At 37.6% G+C, this 21316-nt stretch overlaps 1 protein-coding gene across 1 annotated transcript; it reads right to left on the bottom strand.

The window, feature by feature from the left end:
• Positions 1 to 638: 638 nt before the first annotated feature.
• LOC130560586 (WD repeat-containing protein 11-like) lies at positions 639 to 20313 on the bottom strand. Its single transcript, XM_057344471.1, has 2 exons — positions 20090 to 20313; positions 639 to 792 (listed from the first exon to the last, which is right to left on the bottom strand). Exons 1-2 carry the CDS (start codon positions 20185 to 20187, stop codon positions 642 to 644), a joined length of 249 nt encoding a protein of 82 aa, XP_057200454.1. The 5' UTR covers positions 20188 to 20313; the 3' UTR covers positions 639 to 641.
• Between the last annotated feature and the right edge of the window lie 1003 nt (positions 20314 to 21316).

Raw genomic sequence — 21316 nt, 5'->3', positions numbered from 1 at the left:
GTGTAGTTAGTCCTTGTTCCTGTTGTCGTGTCCTGTAATACCCTTGTTCTTGTTTTACCCCATCGTGGGTTTTTGTTTTGTCTTTTTGTTATTATTTATAAAAGCCTTGTGTTAACCCCCTACCCGCTGTCTGCGTTTTGGTCCTCTGTCCTTGTCTCACCACCCATCGTGACAGGTTAAGCCACTTAAAGGTATGGTAGGCCTACGTGTGTGTGTACAAGATCAGGATGGCACCACCTCCGCCTCATTTTGAGCCAGGAAAAAACCCCTGCTGTGGTGTCATCACAAAGAGGCACAAAATTACTTCCATGCACCCTTACCTTGATTGTTCTCTACAGGTGGAATGACCTGCCAACCTCAATCCAAATCTTTAGCCAGTTTTAAGAAATGACTAGTACTAGCACAGTACGGTTGTTTACCTATTAAAAAAAACTTGCTATGTGCTAGACTGGAACCAGTCACAGCACCTACACACTGTTGTCCTTTTGCTGATTTGAGTGCTTCTGTTGTTCTCCGCATTTGCAAGTCGTTTTGGATAAGGGCAACCGTAAAATGATTGAATGTAATGATCTGTGTATTTAAGTTTTGCGTTTTCTTTGGTCGGCCTTGATACTCAGTTTTGGCTAGCTGGATAAGTATCTTCAGTATGTCACAAACAAGAACAGAAAGGTAGAACTCACTTTGACCACATTGGCTTTGTGTCGCTCCAGGACTTGAATAGTTTGAGATGTCTTGGGATCAATAATGAGGATACTAGAGTGACAGCCCTGAGCAATCAGACCCTGCCATCCCCTGCGAGCAGAGACAGAGACAAAGAAAGAGAAAAATGTTTCATAATTCCCATTATCACATATTATTATTCTAACTACTGTAATGCTGAATTATTTCTTAGGGCTAAGAACTTTTAGGTATCACATACATGCAAAGTGTGTCCTGCAATTATGATTTTTTTGCATATGGCACTACAGAGGTTTAGAGTTTTCTAGCACAGGTCAAACAGTTGCACAAACTTCAGTTGCAAAGATGCTTGAGTTTCAATGTGTCTTTGATGATAGCTTCCCTCATACAGTAGAATGCTCTTGAAATAAACTCTTCGAGCAACTCTGGAGATGAAGTTCATGTGTTCGTGACCTCATACAGTGAGACGCAGACAAATTCACGACTGTCACACGTGTAGTATGTTAAACTGTGCACCTCATTGACTCATACACATGCAGAACAGGCAGATGACATTTAAATAACAGGATTCTGTGTCCGCGGAGCTCTAGATATGTCAATGCAATCGTAAAATAGACTAAAACTAAGTCAAATAGCGGTGTGCTATTGATTAGTCTGACACACAAACAAGCACAATGACAAACGCACCTTACACAAACACGCAGCTCTGTCTCATGCATCTGACATACTGTATCGCATGCATGCTACACGCGTAAACGTATTCTTAGCGCAGACAGATTTTTAATAACTTTAATGTCAAGCCTTGTTTTTGATTTGTCTTCATAGCAGCTATGTTGCTTTAGAAACCTATGTAGCATTCTGTTCTAATACATTTATCAGAATCAGAATAGACTACGTGCACAAGCGTAGCGATGAACTTCCGCTGTCGCCCGAAGTCGGGATGTCAGTTTCCGGTTTATTTCCTGTCTTCATCCGCATCTGCTACCGTAAATAAACAAGATGAGTGCTGCTGTACGAAAAAAGAAATATAATGTGCGTGACTCATTTAAGCTTCAGAGAACTGAGGCTGAATCTACAAATCACTGCTGTGTGCCACTTGGCTCGGCTTCAGGTCTGTATAACAGCCATTTGAGCTTCCACCGCTTCCCAAAGAACACCAGCCTTCGTGCACGGTGGCTGCAGAAAATACGGAGGGCGGGATTTTCGGTGACCCCCCACACCAAGGTATGCAGCCGACATTTTCAAGATCATGAAATCCACACTACTGCTAAAGGTAGACAGGTTTTAGCAGCAGGCTCTGTTCCATCGTTATTTGAGTGGAATAACTACACTACGAAGTCACGGGCCGGTGTTTGGGAACGCCGATCTCGACCGCCAAGTCTGGAACCTGACTCAGCGGGGCCTGTGGAGGACATCGAACATCTAACATCCCGTCATGGTCCCAATGGTTGTGAACCACGACTACAGGGCCAGCCGTACTGTATGTGTGGACCGGGAGCAGTATGAAGATGCGTTGAGAGAAATCGAAAAGCTGAGAGAGCAGCTCCAAACATTACATCTTCATCACTCTTTCGGACTTAAACGGTTTGCTTCGTCGCCAGAAGACATCAGATTTTACACCAGGTAAGATATTTGTAATATCAACATCTACTCATAACTGTTTACTGATTGATTAACTGTCCAAGTAATTATTTTCTCTTTGTCTTCTTAATATATTCTTGAGCACGTATGACAAGACAAGTGATTTAAATTGTAATGCTGTATTTTAGATTCTCCTCATACGAGCATCTGATGGCGTTTTGGAACCTGATCAAGGCAGCTACAGCCAAAATAGATAGAGTCACCAGGTCAAAGAAAACCAACGCCACTAGCACAACAACTGAAAGCCCTTTAACCAGACCAACTCTAAGGACACACACACCTAAGCATGAAAAGGATGGTTTTGAATTAACACTCATTAAGCATGTCTCCCCCCAGAAACTGCTAGCGATAGATGAGCTCTTTCTCTTCCTCACATACTGTACCTGTCCACTGGCTGTACCTGGAGAGAGTTGAGTCACAGATTTAACATCCACAGAACAACAGTCAGCCGAATCATTATTACCAGGGCCAACTTCCTCTACAGCTTACTGGGTTCGGGCTGTATATGGATGTCTCCTGCAGCTGTGAAGGCCAGTCTTCCACACGACTTTGAGGGCATCTACAGCGACACACAAGTAATCCTTGACTGTACAGAGATACGGTGTCAAACACCTTCATCCTTGCTCCTTCAGAGCGAAGTTTTCTCAGCCTATAAGTCCCACTGCAAAATGAACGAATCGATCAAGAACGACCCATCACTACAGTGAAACGCTGGCGCTGAAAGCTCCACAAGCACAATGCATTCAGTTCACGTAACCGCACCACTCTTTCACACACAGTCACGCAAAACAAGCAGAATACATATTTAAACAGTATCTGAATATTTCGTTAGCTGTTAGCTGTTCAGAGCTAATTTCTTGTTAGGAAATAATACATTTGCCAGATTCCGTGCCATTCCGTGTTGTACAGCAAATTCTGTTTTTACGCCTGGATTCCTCGATTCCGTCCGCGTTTTCTGCATGGCGGAAATCCTAGGGCTCTAGGTATCGGTCTTTGGTATGGGTCATTACGAGTACGAGTGCATGAGCTTGGTATCGCATCCCTAGTTATGAGCATCCCTAAGTCGCACCAGTGCGTCTAAATATTTTTTCACAGTAGCACAGACTAACTTCGTCGCAAATGCGACTGAAATGGTCGCAGTGTCGAACCCTGTCAAGAAACTCATACACAACTATTACAATAGATAGAAACATTCAGTCACGCTCATGAAGGCAACACCATACATATAAAGTCAGGTGGGTGTAAACCTCTGAAAATGTTTTTGGGTGAAAATTGTTATCGTTTTGTTTATTTTTTTCTTTAGTAATGTCTTTCAGAAGCTAAAAAAATACATTATGTTTCTCAGGATATTAAATATAAACAATTTACACCAAAAGAAATAGGGATGCACCGATATGTAAATTTTGGCCTATAACGATAACCGATAATTATTTAACACTGGAAGCCGATAATCGATATATAGCATCTAAATATTAATATTACATCATCTGAGACTGAAACAAACGGCAAAAAGTGGACAGCTGCTTTTATTTGAAAACATTCACCGCAGAAAACTAGGTAGCCATAGTTCTCTTTAGGGATGCACCGGTCCGATACTCTGAATCGGATTTGGCTCCGATCCATACCTTTTTGAAAGGATCGGGTATCGATCGTGCACGAGTCGGCATGACCGATCCAAATCCGATACCAAATTACCAGCGATTGTTGAACGGGGAACGGTATTTAAGTAAATAGAAAACATTCGTTTATTTGGGGAAAAATGCATACACTTAAAAATAATAATTAAATACTTAGAAATATATTTTGCATAATCGTCTGACAGGCGAGTTTAGCGGGGAGACCTTTCAGGACCCAACGTTATGCCTATATGGTAATTTACTTCAGCGCGTTAAAGATGTCGCAGATTTGGAAATATTTCACGCTTGAAACAACAGAAAGCAGCACAGCAAATTGTAACATTTGCAAAACCAGTGTTTAAAGAGGTGGAAGTACTGTTGCGCGTTACAATACAACAAATTTAATCAAACATCTTCAGAAGCATCACGGAAAAGATCATGAAGAGTTTGCACAAGTGAAATGCAAAAAGGACGAATCAAAGCAGCAGACCTTGCAGGAAGCATTTCAAAGGCAAGAAAAACTTCATAAAGACAACAAAAAAATCTGTAAAAATCACAGAAAAAGTTGTGGAATTTATTGTTCTAGATAATCAGCCTCTCTCGGTTGTGGAAATGTAGGCTTCCATCGCCTAATGGAACATCTAGAACCGCAAAACAGTTTACCATCGCGTAAATACATTTCTGAAACAGCTTTGCCTGAGTTGTATTCTAGAGTGTCCTCGCATGTTGCGGACCAGTTAAAAGATGTAAAGTCTTTGAGCTTCACTACGGATATTTGGAGCTCCGACGTGTGCCCCATGTCCTTTTTGAGTTTAACCGCGCATTGGATGAATTCTGGTTATGCATTGCAGAGTGCTGTGCTACATGCTAAAGAGTTGCGAGGGTCACACACAAGCAGCATGATTTCAGCTTCAATCAAAGAAATGCTGGATGGATGGAAAATCCCTCTTTCCAAAGTACATGTAATTTTGAGGGACAATGCCAGTAACATGAAGAAGGCGATTAAAGATTTGGGGGTCCCTAGTTTGGGGTGTGTCGCGCATTCATTGCAGCTTGTAATTAATGAGGGGCTTCTGTCGCAACGGAGCGTAAGCGATGCACTTACAGGTGCGAGAAAGATTGTGGGGCACTTCAAACATTCCCCATCATCGTACTCTTCATTGGAGGATATTCAGCGCGAACTTCACTTGCCTGTGAAACGTCTACAGCAAGATGTCAAAACCCGATGGAACAGTATTGTAATAAGCTCAATAATACGGAAGGAAGGAGGCGGGAACCGGCAAACATTCAAACATTTTAATCAAAAATAAATAAACAATAAACAGCAGTAAAAACAGGCCGGCAGCCCCTCACGGACGACTGCCGGCCACACGAACGTAAACAAAACCTAACTGTCCGGGCCCGGTCCTCTCTCGCGTCTACTCCTGTCGCTTGGCCTTTTATGCTTCCGATCTCCTCCGTGGGAGATAGGAGGCCGGTGTGGCGCCCACCTGACGCTCATTATTAATCACATCACCGGCCTCGCTTCCTTCTCCCACGGCTCTCGTCACGCCTCCCTCGTCACAAGTACATTTTACATGATTCAGAGTATGCTTGAACAGAAGCGTGCTTTAAGTGCATTCGCTGCTGACCACGAGCTGCCTGCAACACTGACAGCAAACCAATGGGGATTGCTGGAGAAGACCGTGATTGTACTGTCACCATTCAAAGAATTTACCAGAGCCATAAACTCATCCCAATCTTCCACGGCGGATGTTATTCCAGCAATTGTGGTTTTGAAACGTCTGCTATCTCAGGAGAGAGACACCGACAGTGGGATTAAAACAATGAAAAGTACTGTACTACAAGCGGTCAATGATAGACTCTGTAACGTTGAGGATGAGCCACTTTTCTCCGTTGCCACTTTGCTTGACCCACGGTACAAAGACAGGTAGGTCAATAGCTTTACTTATTATTATTATGGATTATTATTTTGTTTTATATATTTTATTTAAAAAAATATGCAGGTAATTTTAGGTTACATATTTATCGTTGTTATTGCTGCATTCAATTTCAAATAAAGTTAAACTGGAGGGTTATTTATTGCAGAGTCAGACAAAAACGATTTTTTATTTCGAATCCTTTTGAGCAACAACGCAATTTTTCAGAATGCAGTGCTGTCAATTTACAAAAACTGACACGATAACAAACGTCTAAGATTTTTTTTTTAAATAATTATTTTTAATGGCTGTTAAGTTTAACCATTATAAAGAACGAAATAAATAAGACTTTAGCGAGGAAGGCAGGACGAGAGCCGTGGGGCAGGAAGGCGGGGCCGGTGGCGTGAGTGATAATGAGTATCAGCTGTACGCGCACCGGTCCCGCATGCCTCACGGGGGAGCTAGGGAGCATAAGAGGACGAGCGACAGGACTGCTGATGAGAGAGGACCGGGCCCGGACATGTTAAGTTTTATTTGTGTTTGTGTGGCCGGCAGTCGACTGTGAGGTGGCTGCCGGCCTTTTACTTCCGTGTTATTGTTTGTTTATTTTTGGATTAAAGTGTTTAAATGTTCGCCGGTTCCCGTCTCCTTCCTTCCTTGCCTAGAGACCGCGTTACAAAGACACATTAGACTGGGTAAACTAAAACGGCGTGGTTCAAAAAATTCTCTCAAGCGTTTTTTGAATAAATAAAATATTTTAATTGTAACCTTAAGAAATACACAATTCGTTAATTTGTTTGTTTGTTTATTCAATTATATTTTAGATATTTTATTTTAAAGTTCACTTTCGTTTAAAGTTGTCTGTTATTGCGGCATTATTTTTTATAGTAAAATACTGGTGTTTTTCATATTCGGCCTATACGTTCTGCAATGAAGTTAATCCGGAGGGTGATGTATTGCTGACAAGACATAATTTCATTTGCAGTTTTATTTTCATCACAGACCAAAATAAATCAAATATTTTAATTACAATCGTGAGAAATACACACATTTAGTTTGAGTTAATTGATTGATTTAATTTGGTTTTGATTCTTTCTTTGTAGGATATTTGTTTGATTGAAAGATTTTTGTTCCTATTTTTATCACAGCCAGCAACTGCCAACATTAAAATACATTTTCTGTGTAATGTTTGTATAAAATAGACTATTTCCTCTGTTTTGCTTTAGATACTTTACCAGTGCAGATGCTGTCATTCATGCAAAAAATGCACTGACAAAAGAGGCTGAAAAGATCGAAGATAAACTGAGGACAGCAACTACTGCAGCAGGTCCAGCAGAGGTATCTCATGTGGAAGCAAGTGGGTCAAGTGGACACACAAGCAAGAGCGCCTTCACAATGATGTTTGATGAAGTTCTCCAGGACCAACAAGAATCTGCACAAGGGATAGCTACTATGGAGCGAAAATTGTGCCTAAACTTAACAAACAAATCCAGCGTTTGCAAAACAAACGCAACCTTTTTTGCAAAAGAAACTAAACTCTGAAACAAACAGAAAGTGTTTTACAAATACATAATGCAATTCGAGAGAAAATGCAAAGGTGTAACATATAAATGTACTGTGTTTAAGTCTCACCTTTTTATGAGATTCTCTCAGCTTGATTTTCTCACAAACGTGACGTCCAGATTTTCTCACAAATGTGATCGTCCAGATTTTCTCACAAATGTGATCGTCCAGATTTTCAGTGCTATTGGGTGCACCAGTGGTGCTATTGGGAATTAGTTTCTTATAGGAAGAAGCCATGAACATTACCTTGCGTGCCACCCTTGCCAGTGCCAGAAACTGAATTAATTTCATTCATCAAGTTTCATTCAGTTAGTCTCATGAAATTTATTGAAACTGTTAATAATAATCAGTTGCTGTTCTTAATAATAAATAATGAATTATGCATTGGTTTTATTATACAAATAATGTACAACAAACTGGATGCATTTGCAATGTTGTCACCCCTTCCACCCCATCTCATTCTCTCGTTATTGTTTCCCAACTGTTTACGTTCACAAAACAAACTACTTTTTCAAGGATACTTTCTTATAAGGGAATTTTGACATAATTTTGTGTTTATGTCAGGGCTTGCTCTAGGCATGGGCGGGCTGAATCCCCCTAAACATCTGTCTTGCCCACCCAATGAGAATCAAAAAATAACACCAAAAATTGTTGTATTTTCTATTGGCTGAAAGCAACGTCACTCTTCACTTCAATGCTCTGGCTTTAGTTTGTAACAGAAAAGCATGCTACAGGTGGAAGCAAAATACTGTGCAAAGGAATTTTAGACGCACTGCACATATGTAAAATGAAGCATGTCAAATTAATTGTGCAGTAAAATCAGATTCATTTCTTCGTTTTTGCGGTCTTATTTTGTGCTGTTAACAAACAGCTATTATTTGCTTGCAATATATAGGCTAGATTTTAACCTATTGACTTTCAGTAATGACTGAAAGCTCCATCTTAAAATCTCCAAATAAATCTGTTTCTCTCCATCTCAAACACCCCAATTCACGCTGCAGGTGGTAGCGAAAAAATGTGCAAAATAGTTCAGTTTAGGCGCGATGCGCGCTCACGATACCACATAAAAAACAGCAGACACGATGTAAAGTTCATTGTGCAGTGTAATCAGATTAATTCATTCAATTCATTAAAAAAAATTAAACAGAAATCAGTGATCGTTCAGTGAATGGGGAATGTTCTTAGCCCACTTTATTTTGTTGGCTTCTATTTATGTCCAGTTTACATAACCGCTTTATTTAAGGTGTAAAACATCAATGAAATGTTGTCTGTTTTTTATATTTATATAATAATAAATCATTTAAATCCTGCATGTATTGCAGTCATATACTGCAGTGTTTGTTGAATTCCAACAAAAGCAAACCTCAAGAGTGACTGAGCACTATAACAAACTAATTTAAAAAAAATCTGGGTTATTTCATAAAACATTTTTTTACGTTTTCTAACGTTTTCTTAGTTTTGTGTTGCTTAAAACTAAATATGAACTTGTTTTTGCTGTGTTTCCGTTTTAAAAATGCAGATCATCTTTTCTGTTTTCACCTGCTTTCACCAGTTCATTTTCTACAAATAAATAAAAATAAATTATATGAAATTTTGGAGAAATGTTGTCAAAAGTTCACAGAAATAAACAAAAATGATAATTTTACCAAATCACATTCTTATCAGAAAAAGAGGAAAATACTTTTTAAATGGACTCTTAATTTTGTCTGCAGCTATACTGTCTGTGTGGTTGGGGTATATCCCCACCCAGGATATCTGCTAGTCCACACTTCTGCACCTGGCAGGAACCGGGCCTGATTTATATTTATTTATATTTTTGTATGTCAGTATATTTCAGTATAGTATTTTGCGCTCTTTCTGAGATGCGACTCGGTTTTTAGTGATTTTTCTGCATGAAAGTTGCACTGATACATATGTTTGACTTTTATACATAACAACTCATAGATAAAAAGTATTTAACATTATGTCTAAACACTATGGCATTAAAGTAGACAGCTTTCTAGGCTATAAAAGATGGAAAAGCAAATAAATCGTTGTGGCAGTTGTTTCAGTCAGTCATCGGCTTTGTTTGGTTGCCATTAGCCTATTTAGGTTTAAAATGAATGCTGCTATTTTTTCTGCACGGTCACATTTGTGAGAAAATCTGCACAGTCACATTTGTGAGAAAATCTGGACGATCACATTTGTGAGAAAATCTGCACGGTCACATTTGTGAGAAAATCTGGACGATCACATTTGTGAGAAAATCTGCACGGTCACATTTGTGAGAAAATCTGCACGATCACATTTGTGAGAAAATCTGCACGGTCACATTTGTGAGAAAATCTGCACGGTCACATTTGTGAGAAAAACATTTATATGTTACACCTTTGCATTTTCTCTCGAATTGCATTATGTATTTGTAAAACACTTTCTGTTTGTTTCAGAGTTTAGTTTCTTTTGCAAAAAAGGTTGCGTTTGTTTTGCAAACGCTGGATTTGTTTGTTAAGTTTAGGCACAATTTTCACTCCATAGTAGCTATCCCTTGTGCAGATTCTTGTTGGTCCTGGAGAACTTCATCAAATATCATTGTGAAGGCGCTCTTGCTTGTGTGTCCACTTGACCCACTTGCTTCCACATGAGATACCTCTGCTGGACCTGCTGCAGTAGTTGCTGTCCTCAGTTTATCTTCGATCTTTTCAGCCTCTTTTGTCAGTGCATTTTTTGCATGAATGACAGCATCTGCACTGGTAAAGTATCTAAAGAAATGCTAATACTCCTAAAAAAAAACTGCCATTGCTGTTTAAGTAAATCTTAAAACAGATAATGTCACTTGAAGTCTATACTTAAACACAGCTGTTGTGTTGATATTTTTGTACTATTTTTCATGTGTACATATTTTTGTCTACAAACGTACATGTTCATAAGTACGTTTTTTGATTTAAGATTCACAAAATGTAGATTGTCATTTGGATGACTCCAAATAGCTTGATTTAATTTAATTTCAATTTCAAATTTTGCAGTATTTTACAAGAAAATTTACAAGAAATTGCACAGTTTTCTTAATAAAAATGTTCGTCATACTGTGTATATTATTTATCTTAGTTTTTATGTATTTCATAAATCTACAAAGCTTGACTTTCATTTTAAAGCAGATTCATTTTAATGACTGTGTGAGTTACAGACATTATAAACCTTAAAGAGTAAACAATAACTGATATCGGCTTTGGATCGGTATCAGCCGATATTTGTAAGTTCAATATCGGAATCGGATCGGCAGAGAAAAACTGGTATCGGTGCATCCCTAGTTCTCTTTTTCCCAGAAAATCACGTACCAAGCCTACTTTACACTAATTAAAGATTCTTTAACTTTTAAACTTTTCTGGTATGTTTATTTAATAAACAAATTATAGATGTTCTTCCAGAGCAACCCAGTAAAAATGTTTTTAATAGCCACATGTCTAACATGTGTCAAGACAGAATGCATTCAGACAGCAATCGGCTTTAAAAAATATGCTTTTGTTCCTATAATTTACACATTCATAAATATCTACATACTGTACCTAGTACCTACATTAACAATGTTTTGCTTATAAGTTAGTGAATGATCATAACAGAATGACAGTATTGTACTGGGTTTTAACTGCGAGTTGTGCAGTTGAAGTGGTTTAACCAGAGAAAATTCATAATTTCTCGGTCTAAATTTTATTATCTTTTTAGGGATGCACGATAAATTATCGTCCATATCGGTATCGGCCGATAAATGGTCATTTTTTAGTGTTCTCAGTATCGGTACCGATATGGACGATAATTTATCATGCATCCCTAAAAAGAAACATTTTCAGAGGTTTACACCCACCTGACTTTAAAGGAATGGTTTTGCCTTCATGTTCATCACTGAATGTTTCTAACTATTGTAAAAGTTGTGTATTAGTCTCTTGATTGTCCTCAATGAAAACAGATGAATCTCAACATCATACTGTTACTGCTGGACATGAGTCAAATATAAAGAAAGGCTGAAAAAGCAAAGATTCTGGAGGACCTGGATACATTTTCTGAAGATCATTTTCTGAAGATCAGTGGACACTAGTTAAATGACTCGGGACAAACAAGAAACCCTTAAACGACTATCACAAAATATGAAAACTGCCATTGACCTTGCAAGTAACATCATACAGTATTAATGTGGATGTAACACACGCAGTTTGTGCCAATCTCATATTAATCTTGAGTAGGGCTGTCACGATTATTAAATAATCGTCTCATCGCGATTGTTTGACCTCATCGCGATGATTTCGGATCAGAGACCGCACATCTCTATAGAAGACACTAGGGGGAGTTGTAGTGCATCTGCATATTGCATATTTTAGTGTATATATTGTTACTAAAGCATGGTAATACTTGTAAAATGTACCACCACAACACAATCACTTAAAAAAAAAACTAAAACGTATACAAATTACCTGCAGTACAATTTAATATTATTTAAGCAAATCTCAGTGTGAAAACCAGTCTACCAAAATTTCATTAACACACAAGTAAAATTTTACTGTAGTCTTGCAAGTGAGAAAAAAACAGACTAGAAGATTTTCTATGACTGATAGTATTTTAATGGTGGCTTCAATTCACACCTGATCAATTTACTTCATTTACAAGTATTTGGTGGTTGTATTATTGACAGGTAAAAGCCTAAACCTTAAATATATGATGACCCAATTTTTTCCGATGTATTTCCAAGAAAAAAACATAGTCTTGTATTCAGAACAATATGGTCATTTCAATCGCTGAATCAAAAATGAATGAGAATTAAATGTCAAAGCTCAAAAACAGACAATTAATCGTCATAATCGCCAAAGCCCTAAAACAGACAATTAATCGCCATAATCGCAATGATTTATTAGACAATTAATCGTCAATCAAATTTCATAATCGTGACAGCCCTAATCTTGAGTACCATACAGTAGTACTGCATACATTGTATCTTCGAAGAGTCATTTATAAAAGACAGATACAGCTGTATGATTATTTCCGAAAATCTTTAAGCGCCAAGAACCGCTCCATATATCAGTTTCAAATGATCTGCAAATCCAGCGTTATATCATTAACCACTGTTTATATAACATTCACCACTGAAATGCAGTGAGTCACAATGCATGAAACACTGTGGCAATACCCCTTTATTAATCAGGGATATGACATGGGATATTTTTAGAAGTTCTGTTATTATTCGTTAGTGTGAACTTTATGTTAAAATTTATTTCGTAAAATAACTTGTTCAGGGCAGGACTAAATTAAAAATAAACCTTAATTTTAAAAATTCCTCTTATTTTTCCCAAAATCTAATTTTCCAGATTCTGCAAGGACCACAGTCCTATCTACTTGAATGGGGGAAGACAGATGTTTCGAAATAAATATGCATGCAAGAATCACAATTAAATAGCACATTCCTGATTAACAATCACAAATGACATCAGCTGCACCATAACACTTGTTTCCTAAGCTTAAACTGCACCGAAAAAACACCTTTAATATAGTGATGCAGGATATAGCTTTTGACGATATCCGATATGCCGATATTTTTCAAGTAATTTTAGCCTACAGCCGATACCGATATCATATACTGTACGTCTATAAGTTTTTTTGATGATGATGGAACAAAAGCTTTCCTGTAGCTCAGACCTTGGTTAATAACACCAAGGTCATGGGTACAATCCCAGGGATTGCACATACTTAGAAACAAATGTACAGTATAATGCAATGTAAGTCGCTTTGGATAAAAGCGTCTGCCAAATGCGTAAATGTAAATGTAAAAGGTGCGTCTCTGTTAATTTTTTTTCTATCATGTCATTTCCAAAAGTGGCCACTAGGGTGCTCTAAAACCTCTTATTACCCAAAATTGTTAGTCTGTAATAAAAAAGCAATCGTTTATTTATTTACGTGTCTCTGTTATATTTTACCTTATGTAAATAACTGCAAAACTTTTGCCAAGTTGAAAATTTTACATAATTACATGAAGTTTGAAAAGGGAGTTTTACTGTTTGATGGCAATGAAACCGAACATAGTAATGTTGTCTAATAAAACCTTTAAAGAAAAAAAAAAAAAACTATTTAACAAGTAGATACCAAGTGTTTCCATACAGACTTATTGAGAATCGTTGAGAAATAATCAAAGAAATCACTCATTTTAATGGCCAATAGCTTTAGCTTAAGCTTAGCATCACTGTAAACGACTGCTGTACTATTAACAGTGATGGGCGACACGGAAAGCCTTCACACAGAAATCTGCCACAAACAATGAGCTTTTGTCCTCAATATACATTCATAAATACCTGCAGACTCTGTGCAGACTGATTATGGCTCACTGATAGAGCGAATGTGGATGTGAAATAACAAACTTATCGTGTGCTTGTGAAATATGAATCATGTGTGCGTGGGCTCATTATATACATACGACTGACGGATCAGATTTTACACAGTTTTACTGGAGGAACCACAGGCTGTCTGCATACTTTGCTGGAAAACAATGATAGACGGTTGTTTCACAAAGACATCCAATGTAACGTTACAAAACGGGAAATATATTCACAGTTCTCGGATTTATTACGTTTGTGAACTTAAAGTGCAAATGGATGTTATATTGTGAATGCTTCGCATGGAGGATTTAACAGTGTGACCTCGTCTGGATTTCTGAGTGATGTGCAGTATCATAATAAAGGTATGTAACATTAGCGGCATTATGCATATATGATCTGATTTGCACTCCTCGCGCAAATTATTATATTACTGCTGCTAGAGCATAAATTTGATTATATCAATGCAAAACAGTATGTGATTTTTATTCCAGTCATTGAACAAAAATACTAAGTTAATTTAAAAGTTGAGAAACAAAAATACGTAGGGCTCTTAAAGGTCCAGTCAGTGAATTTGCCTATTTCACAAAATGGCGACAGAGACCGGAAGTAGGGGAAAACTTTTTCTGGCCCTACTGCTGTCATAGCCATTCATTCATTCATTCAGCTTGTTTTCTCACAGGCATTCATTTTATTTGCCAAAATCAAAAGTAGCATATGTTGTCCGATTTATTCATGGTTTACTGGGATATGTAAAAATAGGAAAAACAAACATTACAAAAATATTGTTTTTTGAGCGATTTATTCATTATCAAGGTCTGATATGTTAGACAAATCAGCATAAAGGGAGCCCTACATTTCTACATGTAGGGCTGCCACTAATGGCTATTTTTATATCGACTAATCTATCGACTAATTTATCAAATAATCGATTATTCTAAATGAATAATTTCATTGTTAAATTACAAAGATAGACGTTTTACAGAAAAATATATACTTTTTGTAATTTATTGATAAATGCAGAACGACAAGCAGCAATGAGTCTTTTTATTTTTAAAAAAGGACAACGGCCATTTTAAGTTAAATATAAATAGTCAAAGGAAAATAATTAAAAGCTAACTGTTTGGGCTGTTTAGTGCAAATGAACGAAGCCTCAATACAAATTACAACGGAACAGCGGCGTCTAAATGAAATATAATTAATCAGTATATTTGTATATTTGTGCATGCTGGAACTGCAAAACAAATGCAAAAAAATCACTATACATTAGGCTAAAATATGGCATTTTCAGAAATGAATCCTGAGTTTCTTAATCGAAAATATGCGTTCGAGTAAAAGGGTACAGAAAAAAAAGTATTAAAAAGCAAAGCGAACGAAAACCCGTTAATAAAGCAGACTGGCCACAATACCTAATATAGAGAACATACATGAACACTCGAGTTAGCATATGATTATCATATGTATTGTTTTTCACATACTGCAGAGTCAAATTCAATCATATAAAAATCCGAGGAAGAAAGTCAAGGTGATGCGATCATGGGAAAACCTGTCGGATGTCGCACAGGGAGGTTTTCAGGAATATCCAAAAATAAAAATTAGGTCAAAATTGGGTATTCATTAAATTATTATTCTGTAACATCTTGTCTGTCATGTCTGAAAACTCAAAATTTGCTTGTTTATTGCTGAAATAAATGGCATGCCGGCAGAGGTGAAATAAATCGCCCACATCTTTCCCTCCACAAAAAACACCACAAAGACAGTTCACATATCAAAGTAACATGTAGAATGAAGGTGTATAAATGCACATTTCCCGCTTGTCCTGTGTAAACTACAACAAGTTTTTTTATACGTGAGATGGCGGAGCTTGCCGCATGAAGATGCGGGAGTTTACCCCGGTGGGCTGCTGCCCATGTGAGCCACATACACGGGATGATCAAAAGTTCAGAGATATGCTCATCATAAACAACAGAAAATTTGCTTCACTACTTACTATGTTGCTGTTTTCTTCAGGGTAAAGCTAACTAGTCTCCTTTATAGTGATGCAGTGCTTTTAGCGCTCCTAACAGCTCGCATTCTTTAAGTGTGCATTAATATAAAGATAAATAGTTTCTTACTTCTGGAATAATTTACAAATAATAATCACTCAGTTAACTCTTATTTTCCAAAATATTTTACCTTTATTGCATGCATGAACAAAAAGCGCATAACCTAAAAAAACAAGGAAAAGTGAACATATTGGTTGCCTTGCATTTGACAAAACGGGAATATAACTCCAAGCTTGCCCATCTATATCAGTAAATAGATCAACAGCCTTGATGGTTCAGATATGCAAACTGATATGCCCCGCCCCCCGAAGTCATCGTTCATCACTATGTTTCACTGTAGGCATCGTCCGATGCCAATTTGTTAGACATCGCCCAACCCTAGTCGTCACGCTAGAATAGGTCTATTGCAACCAACAGCTCACTCCACCGCTCCCCCTCTCGTTCGAAACACTATGAGGGCTGACAGAACATGGCGAATTATATGCAAGGGGGCCCGCGGTGTATGCAGATAGAAATGGCTCATTCTAAGTTAATAAAACCATAACGCTTCATTGTGTAAGCTCTTTGTACACCTCTGAAGACATAGTTATGTATATTATATTGCATTTCTGTCAATAGATCCTACAAAAAATTATACACTGGACCTTTAATGGTAGCACAATATGGAGTGATTCTGCGGACTAAATTAAAAGGAATTGCAAACTGCATTTGCAAATGCGTTTTCTATTTGTTCGTGTCAAAATTGTGACATAATCCAAACTTAAATGCAAACCATTTTCATTTGCATTTACGCGAACGTACAATGTCTGCCAAATTTCAAAAGGAAAAGCAAAGTCTATTTCCAAATGAATTACCTCTGTTTTACAAGTTACGACCCTGCCATATTTAAATCGCAATATCAATTTCCCAATATGCCATTTCACTTCCTCTGGTGTCGCGTATTAAGCCTGCCAAAACTCAAATGAAATCGCAAATCCCTTTGCATTTGCGTTTCCTCTGACTTGTGCAGAAAACTGTCAATCAATGGCGAGGGTGGCTCGATAAACAGATGAACACAAACAGTGGTTATTGTGCATAATTCTGATCATTTTGTTGATGTTGTATTTGAACTTTGCACTTTTGGGCTCTGTTGTACATCCCACTTATAAGAAGTATTCATAGGAATGATATTACCATAGATGTGTTAATAATCAGACCAATGATTGAGTGTTACAAGTGAATATATGAAGATGATTTAATGATATAATCAGTATATTTAAGCACTGATTGAGTGTTGTTTGATATTTTAATCATTTTAACCAAGTATAGAACAGATTTCAGCAATACAAAATTCAGTGATGTCTTTGAGATCTGTTTAAGGCCTGACCTAGATAATGTTCAGAAGGTTGAACATGTAGTTCACTTTGTGGCCTGAAAACTGGTACCAACAGGAAAACTTATTTAAAAAACCAAGTAAATGTCGACATTCCACCATTAGATACAAACCTTGTTGCCTAGAAAATAATAGTGGCAGACGAGAATGATTGGATAATAAAAATAAAAGATAAAGGGAATTTACCTGATTGGTTTAGGAAAGAACCTCCTTTCCTAAGTTTCACTATAACTGTAGGCTGGAAAACACTTGGTTTTCAGATGACTTGGGACATCTCACTTTGTTTGGCCTGATCAAATAAAGTTAACTCCTTGACACCTGATCCTTCTTTGTCTGAGAGATTTTTTGAACTTCAAGATCGACTTTTACCACATCATGGTCTGGTGATCTCAATGAGCTACCAATAAAAGTCATATTGAAGCAGTGTGGATTCATCATAATTACATTAATTTCTCAGGTTAGTGCATCACCTGATGGGCTCATTTATTGCACATGTTGTTGAAAAGGCTGTTCGGAAATTACATTTTAAATACAGCAACAACTCCATCCAGTAATTTGTAGATGACAGCTACTTCTGTGTCCAGCAAACTCACTAAAACACTGGAGCACAAGTTTGTCTTTGTCTCACTATGTTATGATACACAAATAAAGAGATGTAGAATTCATGTACTTGTGTCATTTATTATTAACTTGTTATATGCATAATGAACAACAATGATAATGCAGGATGCGGTTTATTCATACAAAGTGAACATGTTTTGTTATGGTTTACAACACGTATTAATCATGATGCAAAATACGGTCACAGTGTTGTCAAGAAATGTCATGTCCTCGCTTTGACTTCGGAGTACTGTGAAAACGAATACCATAAACAAACATGTGTAGAGGAATGTTGCAGAAGGTGATGATTATCCATCTTGCACCGAAGTTTCACATGCTAAGTGATGCCGCTCTGAGCCCAGAGTCCAGCGCGAGTTATTTCCAAACAAAAAACTGCACTGTTTTCAACGCCGATTGTGAGTGCAGTTGTAAGTTCACTCCTAATGTGTTTAGCTGTATCACATGTATCTACTTAAGTTCCAGTCGACAGTGAATGATGTCACTTCCCGATACAAACACGCACCGTTGAATAAGCCCACCCCCGCCATTGATTGACAGGTTTCTGTACAAGTCAGGGGAAACGCAAATGCAAAGGGATTTGCGATTTCATTTGAGTTTTGGCAGGCTTAATACGCAACGCCAGAGGAAGTGAAATAGCATATGGGGAATTGCTATTGCGATTTAAATATGGCAGAGTCGTAACTCGTAAGAGAGAGGTAATTCATTTGCAAATAGACTTTGCTTTTCATTTAGAAATTTGGCAGACATTGTTGTTTGCGTAAATGCAAAATGCAAACGGTTTGCATTTGAATTATGTCACAATTTTGACACGAACAAATAGAAAACGCATTTGCAAATGCAGTTTGCAATACCTTTTTAATTTAGTCCGCAAAATCATTCCATAGCACAATATGTCAGAACACCGGCTTAACCTAAAACCTTGTGTGTTTGTGACAATTCAAATGCAATTAGACACGAAAATGAACTTTAGTACTCATGTGCTATGTGACAGCTGGTGTCTTTGCAAGTACACGCTCATGTCAGAACACTTACACATAATCAACGTCGTTTTTATCGGCAAAGCATATAGGCATACTTCTTTCATATCGGGCCGATGCCGATACTTAATTTATAAGCAAATATCGGCCGATAATATCTGCGTGCCGATAATATCGTGCATCCCTACTTATAAGTCTGATCCAGCTGAAGCACATGTGCACCGGTTGGCAAGTGCCACACAAGACTCTGTGTAAAGCCCCACCCCAGAGAATCATCATTCTTTATAGACTGGATCTTTTTACTAGAAGACAACACTTCCTTCATTAAAGCGTCCATAATAGGCATGTTCGACTTTATGTGGCGTCGCAAAGATCTACTGCTGCCTGACAAAAGTAATGCATTCTGGTTTAAAAATGTGTCCGACTTTGATCAGCGCTGCAGCTGCCTTACAATCAAATGTTTTGCGTGTTTATCCTGTAACAATCAGTTACGTGAACTCACACAAATTATGTTTTTTTATGCAATGGTCTGTCTGAATACTCGATTCTGATTGGCTGAAAGGTGAGCATAAAAACCGTTTAATGCACAGGCAGCTCCAGTAAGTTTGATCAACATTTGAAATTAACTGACGAAAATAACTGTCATTTTCACCTGTCGCTTCGCGTCGGGTGGTTCTAGCTGTGGATTATCCTTTACATATCACATTTTATGTTAAGTGTATAAAACACTAGTATGTCAGCATGTTAAATGAACAGATTCCATGCACTGTTTAACTTAAATTAGGGTCATAGATAACATCCCACCAACAGAACTCAACGTTACCATTATGGTTTTCATTCAAACCAATACAATCCCCATAATAACATTAATATTTGGGTGTAAGGTCATCATTTGGCTTACAAATTAAACAAGTTAATGAAGCTATTTTTGATTGTATTTTATTTTGTGTTGCAGATGCACTTCAATCAAAGGAGCTTCTCTCCTGGAAAAAGCTCTGTTGCAACCATATCAGATCGTATGGTGATATATGAGGCCTTTTCGTGGCAATCAGACAACGTTACCAGTGTTGGCATTTAGTATGTGTAATGCAATAACACGATTTGTTGACACTGACATGTTTCAAACGTAGAGTCTGTACAGTCTTAAGATTAAGATAACATTGAGTATACTGCTCGTTTGATGATCAGCTGGTATTTAATCAAAATAAGTAAAAACACATTTTAACACAGACACTTTTGGCGGAGCACAGCCCTTAATGAATGTCAACGCGAACTGCATCAATGGCGCAACAACACTGACTGGAGACGCTAAAGCTAATGCTACTCACCAGTCCACAGCTGTCTTGTTCTGTAAATGAAGAGTTCCGGTCAGAGTCCGAGCGGCTAGTTTAATGTTGACAGTGTAAGGAATCATGGTTGAAGCCATATTCAATAGACAAGAAACAGAGCAACGTTTTGCTCGTTCTACGTTTAGTCGAGCTGCGTTATTAGGAAATGTTTATGGTCCGTCGTGTTAATGTTCCGGCGGGATTCAGTTTAAGGTTCCGTCACATCTTTAATTCCGTTGTTTTGTAGTTGTAATAACATATCTATTAACCAAATCGACTTTACTAATAAATATCCCTATTGAATTAAAAATAATTCAGTGCTATGGTTTTTCCATAAATTACATTTATTTGTATACATTACATTACAATCCAACTTCACTGAAACATTTCTTCAGGTACCCATAAGAACCACACACCAAAGGTTCGTAAAAGAACCTTTCTCCACTACAAAGATCATTTAGCCAAAAACTAGTTCTTGTATTGTGAGGCACCTTTATATTGCAGTTTTGTTATTTATTTGGGTATATCATTTGTTGTTTACTATGATGATATCCTTTAAGAATGTAGTATTGTGAAAATATTGTTATGCCTTGCTTGAAATTTATTTTTTGTACTGTCACCTCTTTTCATATTACAGTATTAAAGTGAATGACGCTTGCCTGTCAAGTTTCTAAATGAGAAAGTACCATAGAAAGTAGTTCATACGCTTACAGTGGATGACTGCAGTATGTACAGCCATTCTCACATTATCCTGAAGAATTGTCTGATATACTTGGGAATTCATCTTCCCCTCAATGATTCCAAGCTGGCCAGGCCCTGATGCAGCAAAGCAGGCCCAAATCATGATGTTTCCTCCACCATACTTTACAGTTGGGATGATGTTTTCATGATGATATGCCGTGCCCTTTCTACACCAGATGTAGTGCTGTGTGTTTTTTCCAAATAGTTCAATCTTAGCTTCATCAGTCCACAAAACATTTTGCCAATACTGCTGTGGAGTGTCAATGTGCTCTTTTGCAAACTTCAGGCGTGCAGCAATGTTCTTTTTAGTAAGCAGTGGCTTCCTTCGTGGTGTGCTGCCGTGGAAACCCTGCTTGTTCAGTGTTTTACGTATTGTAGACTCATGAACAGATATGTTTGCAAGTTCCAATGATGCCTTCAAATCTTTGGCTGTCATTTGGGGTTGTTTCTTTACCTCATTGATGATTCTTCGTTGTGCTCTTGGTG

This window comes from Triplophysa rosa, linkage group LG10 (assembly GCF_024868665.1).
Source record: "Triplophysa rosa linkage group LG10, Trosa_1v2, whole genome shotgun sequence".
In the NCBI taxonomy this organism is placed as follows: Eukaryota; Metazoa; Chordata; class Actinopteri; order Cypriniformes; family Nemacheilidae; genus Triplophysa; species Triplophysa rosa.
Note: the sequence above shows the minus strand (reverse complement) of the source record. Positions and strands in the feature narration are given on the sequence as shown.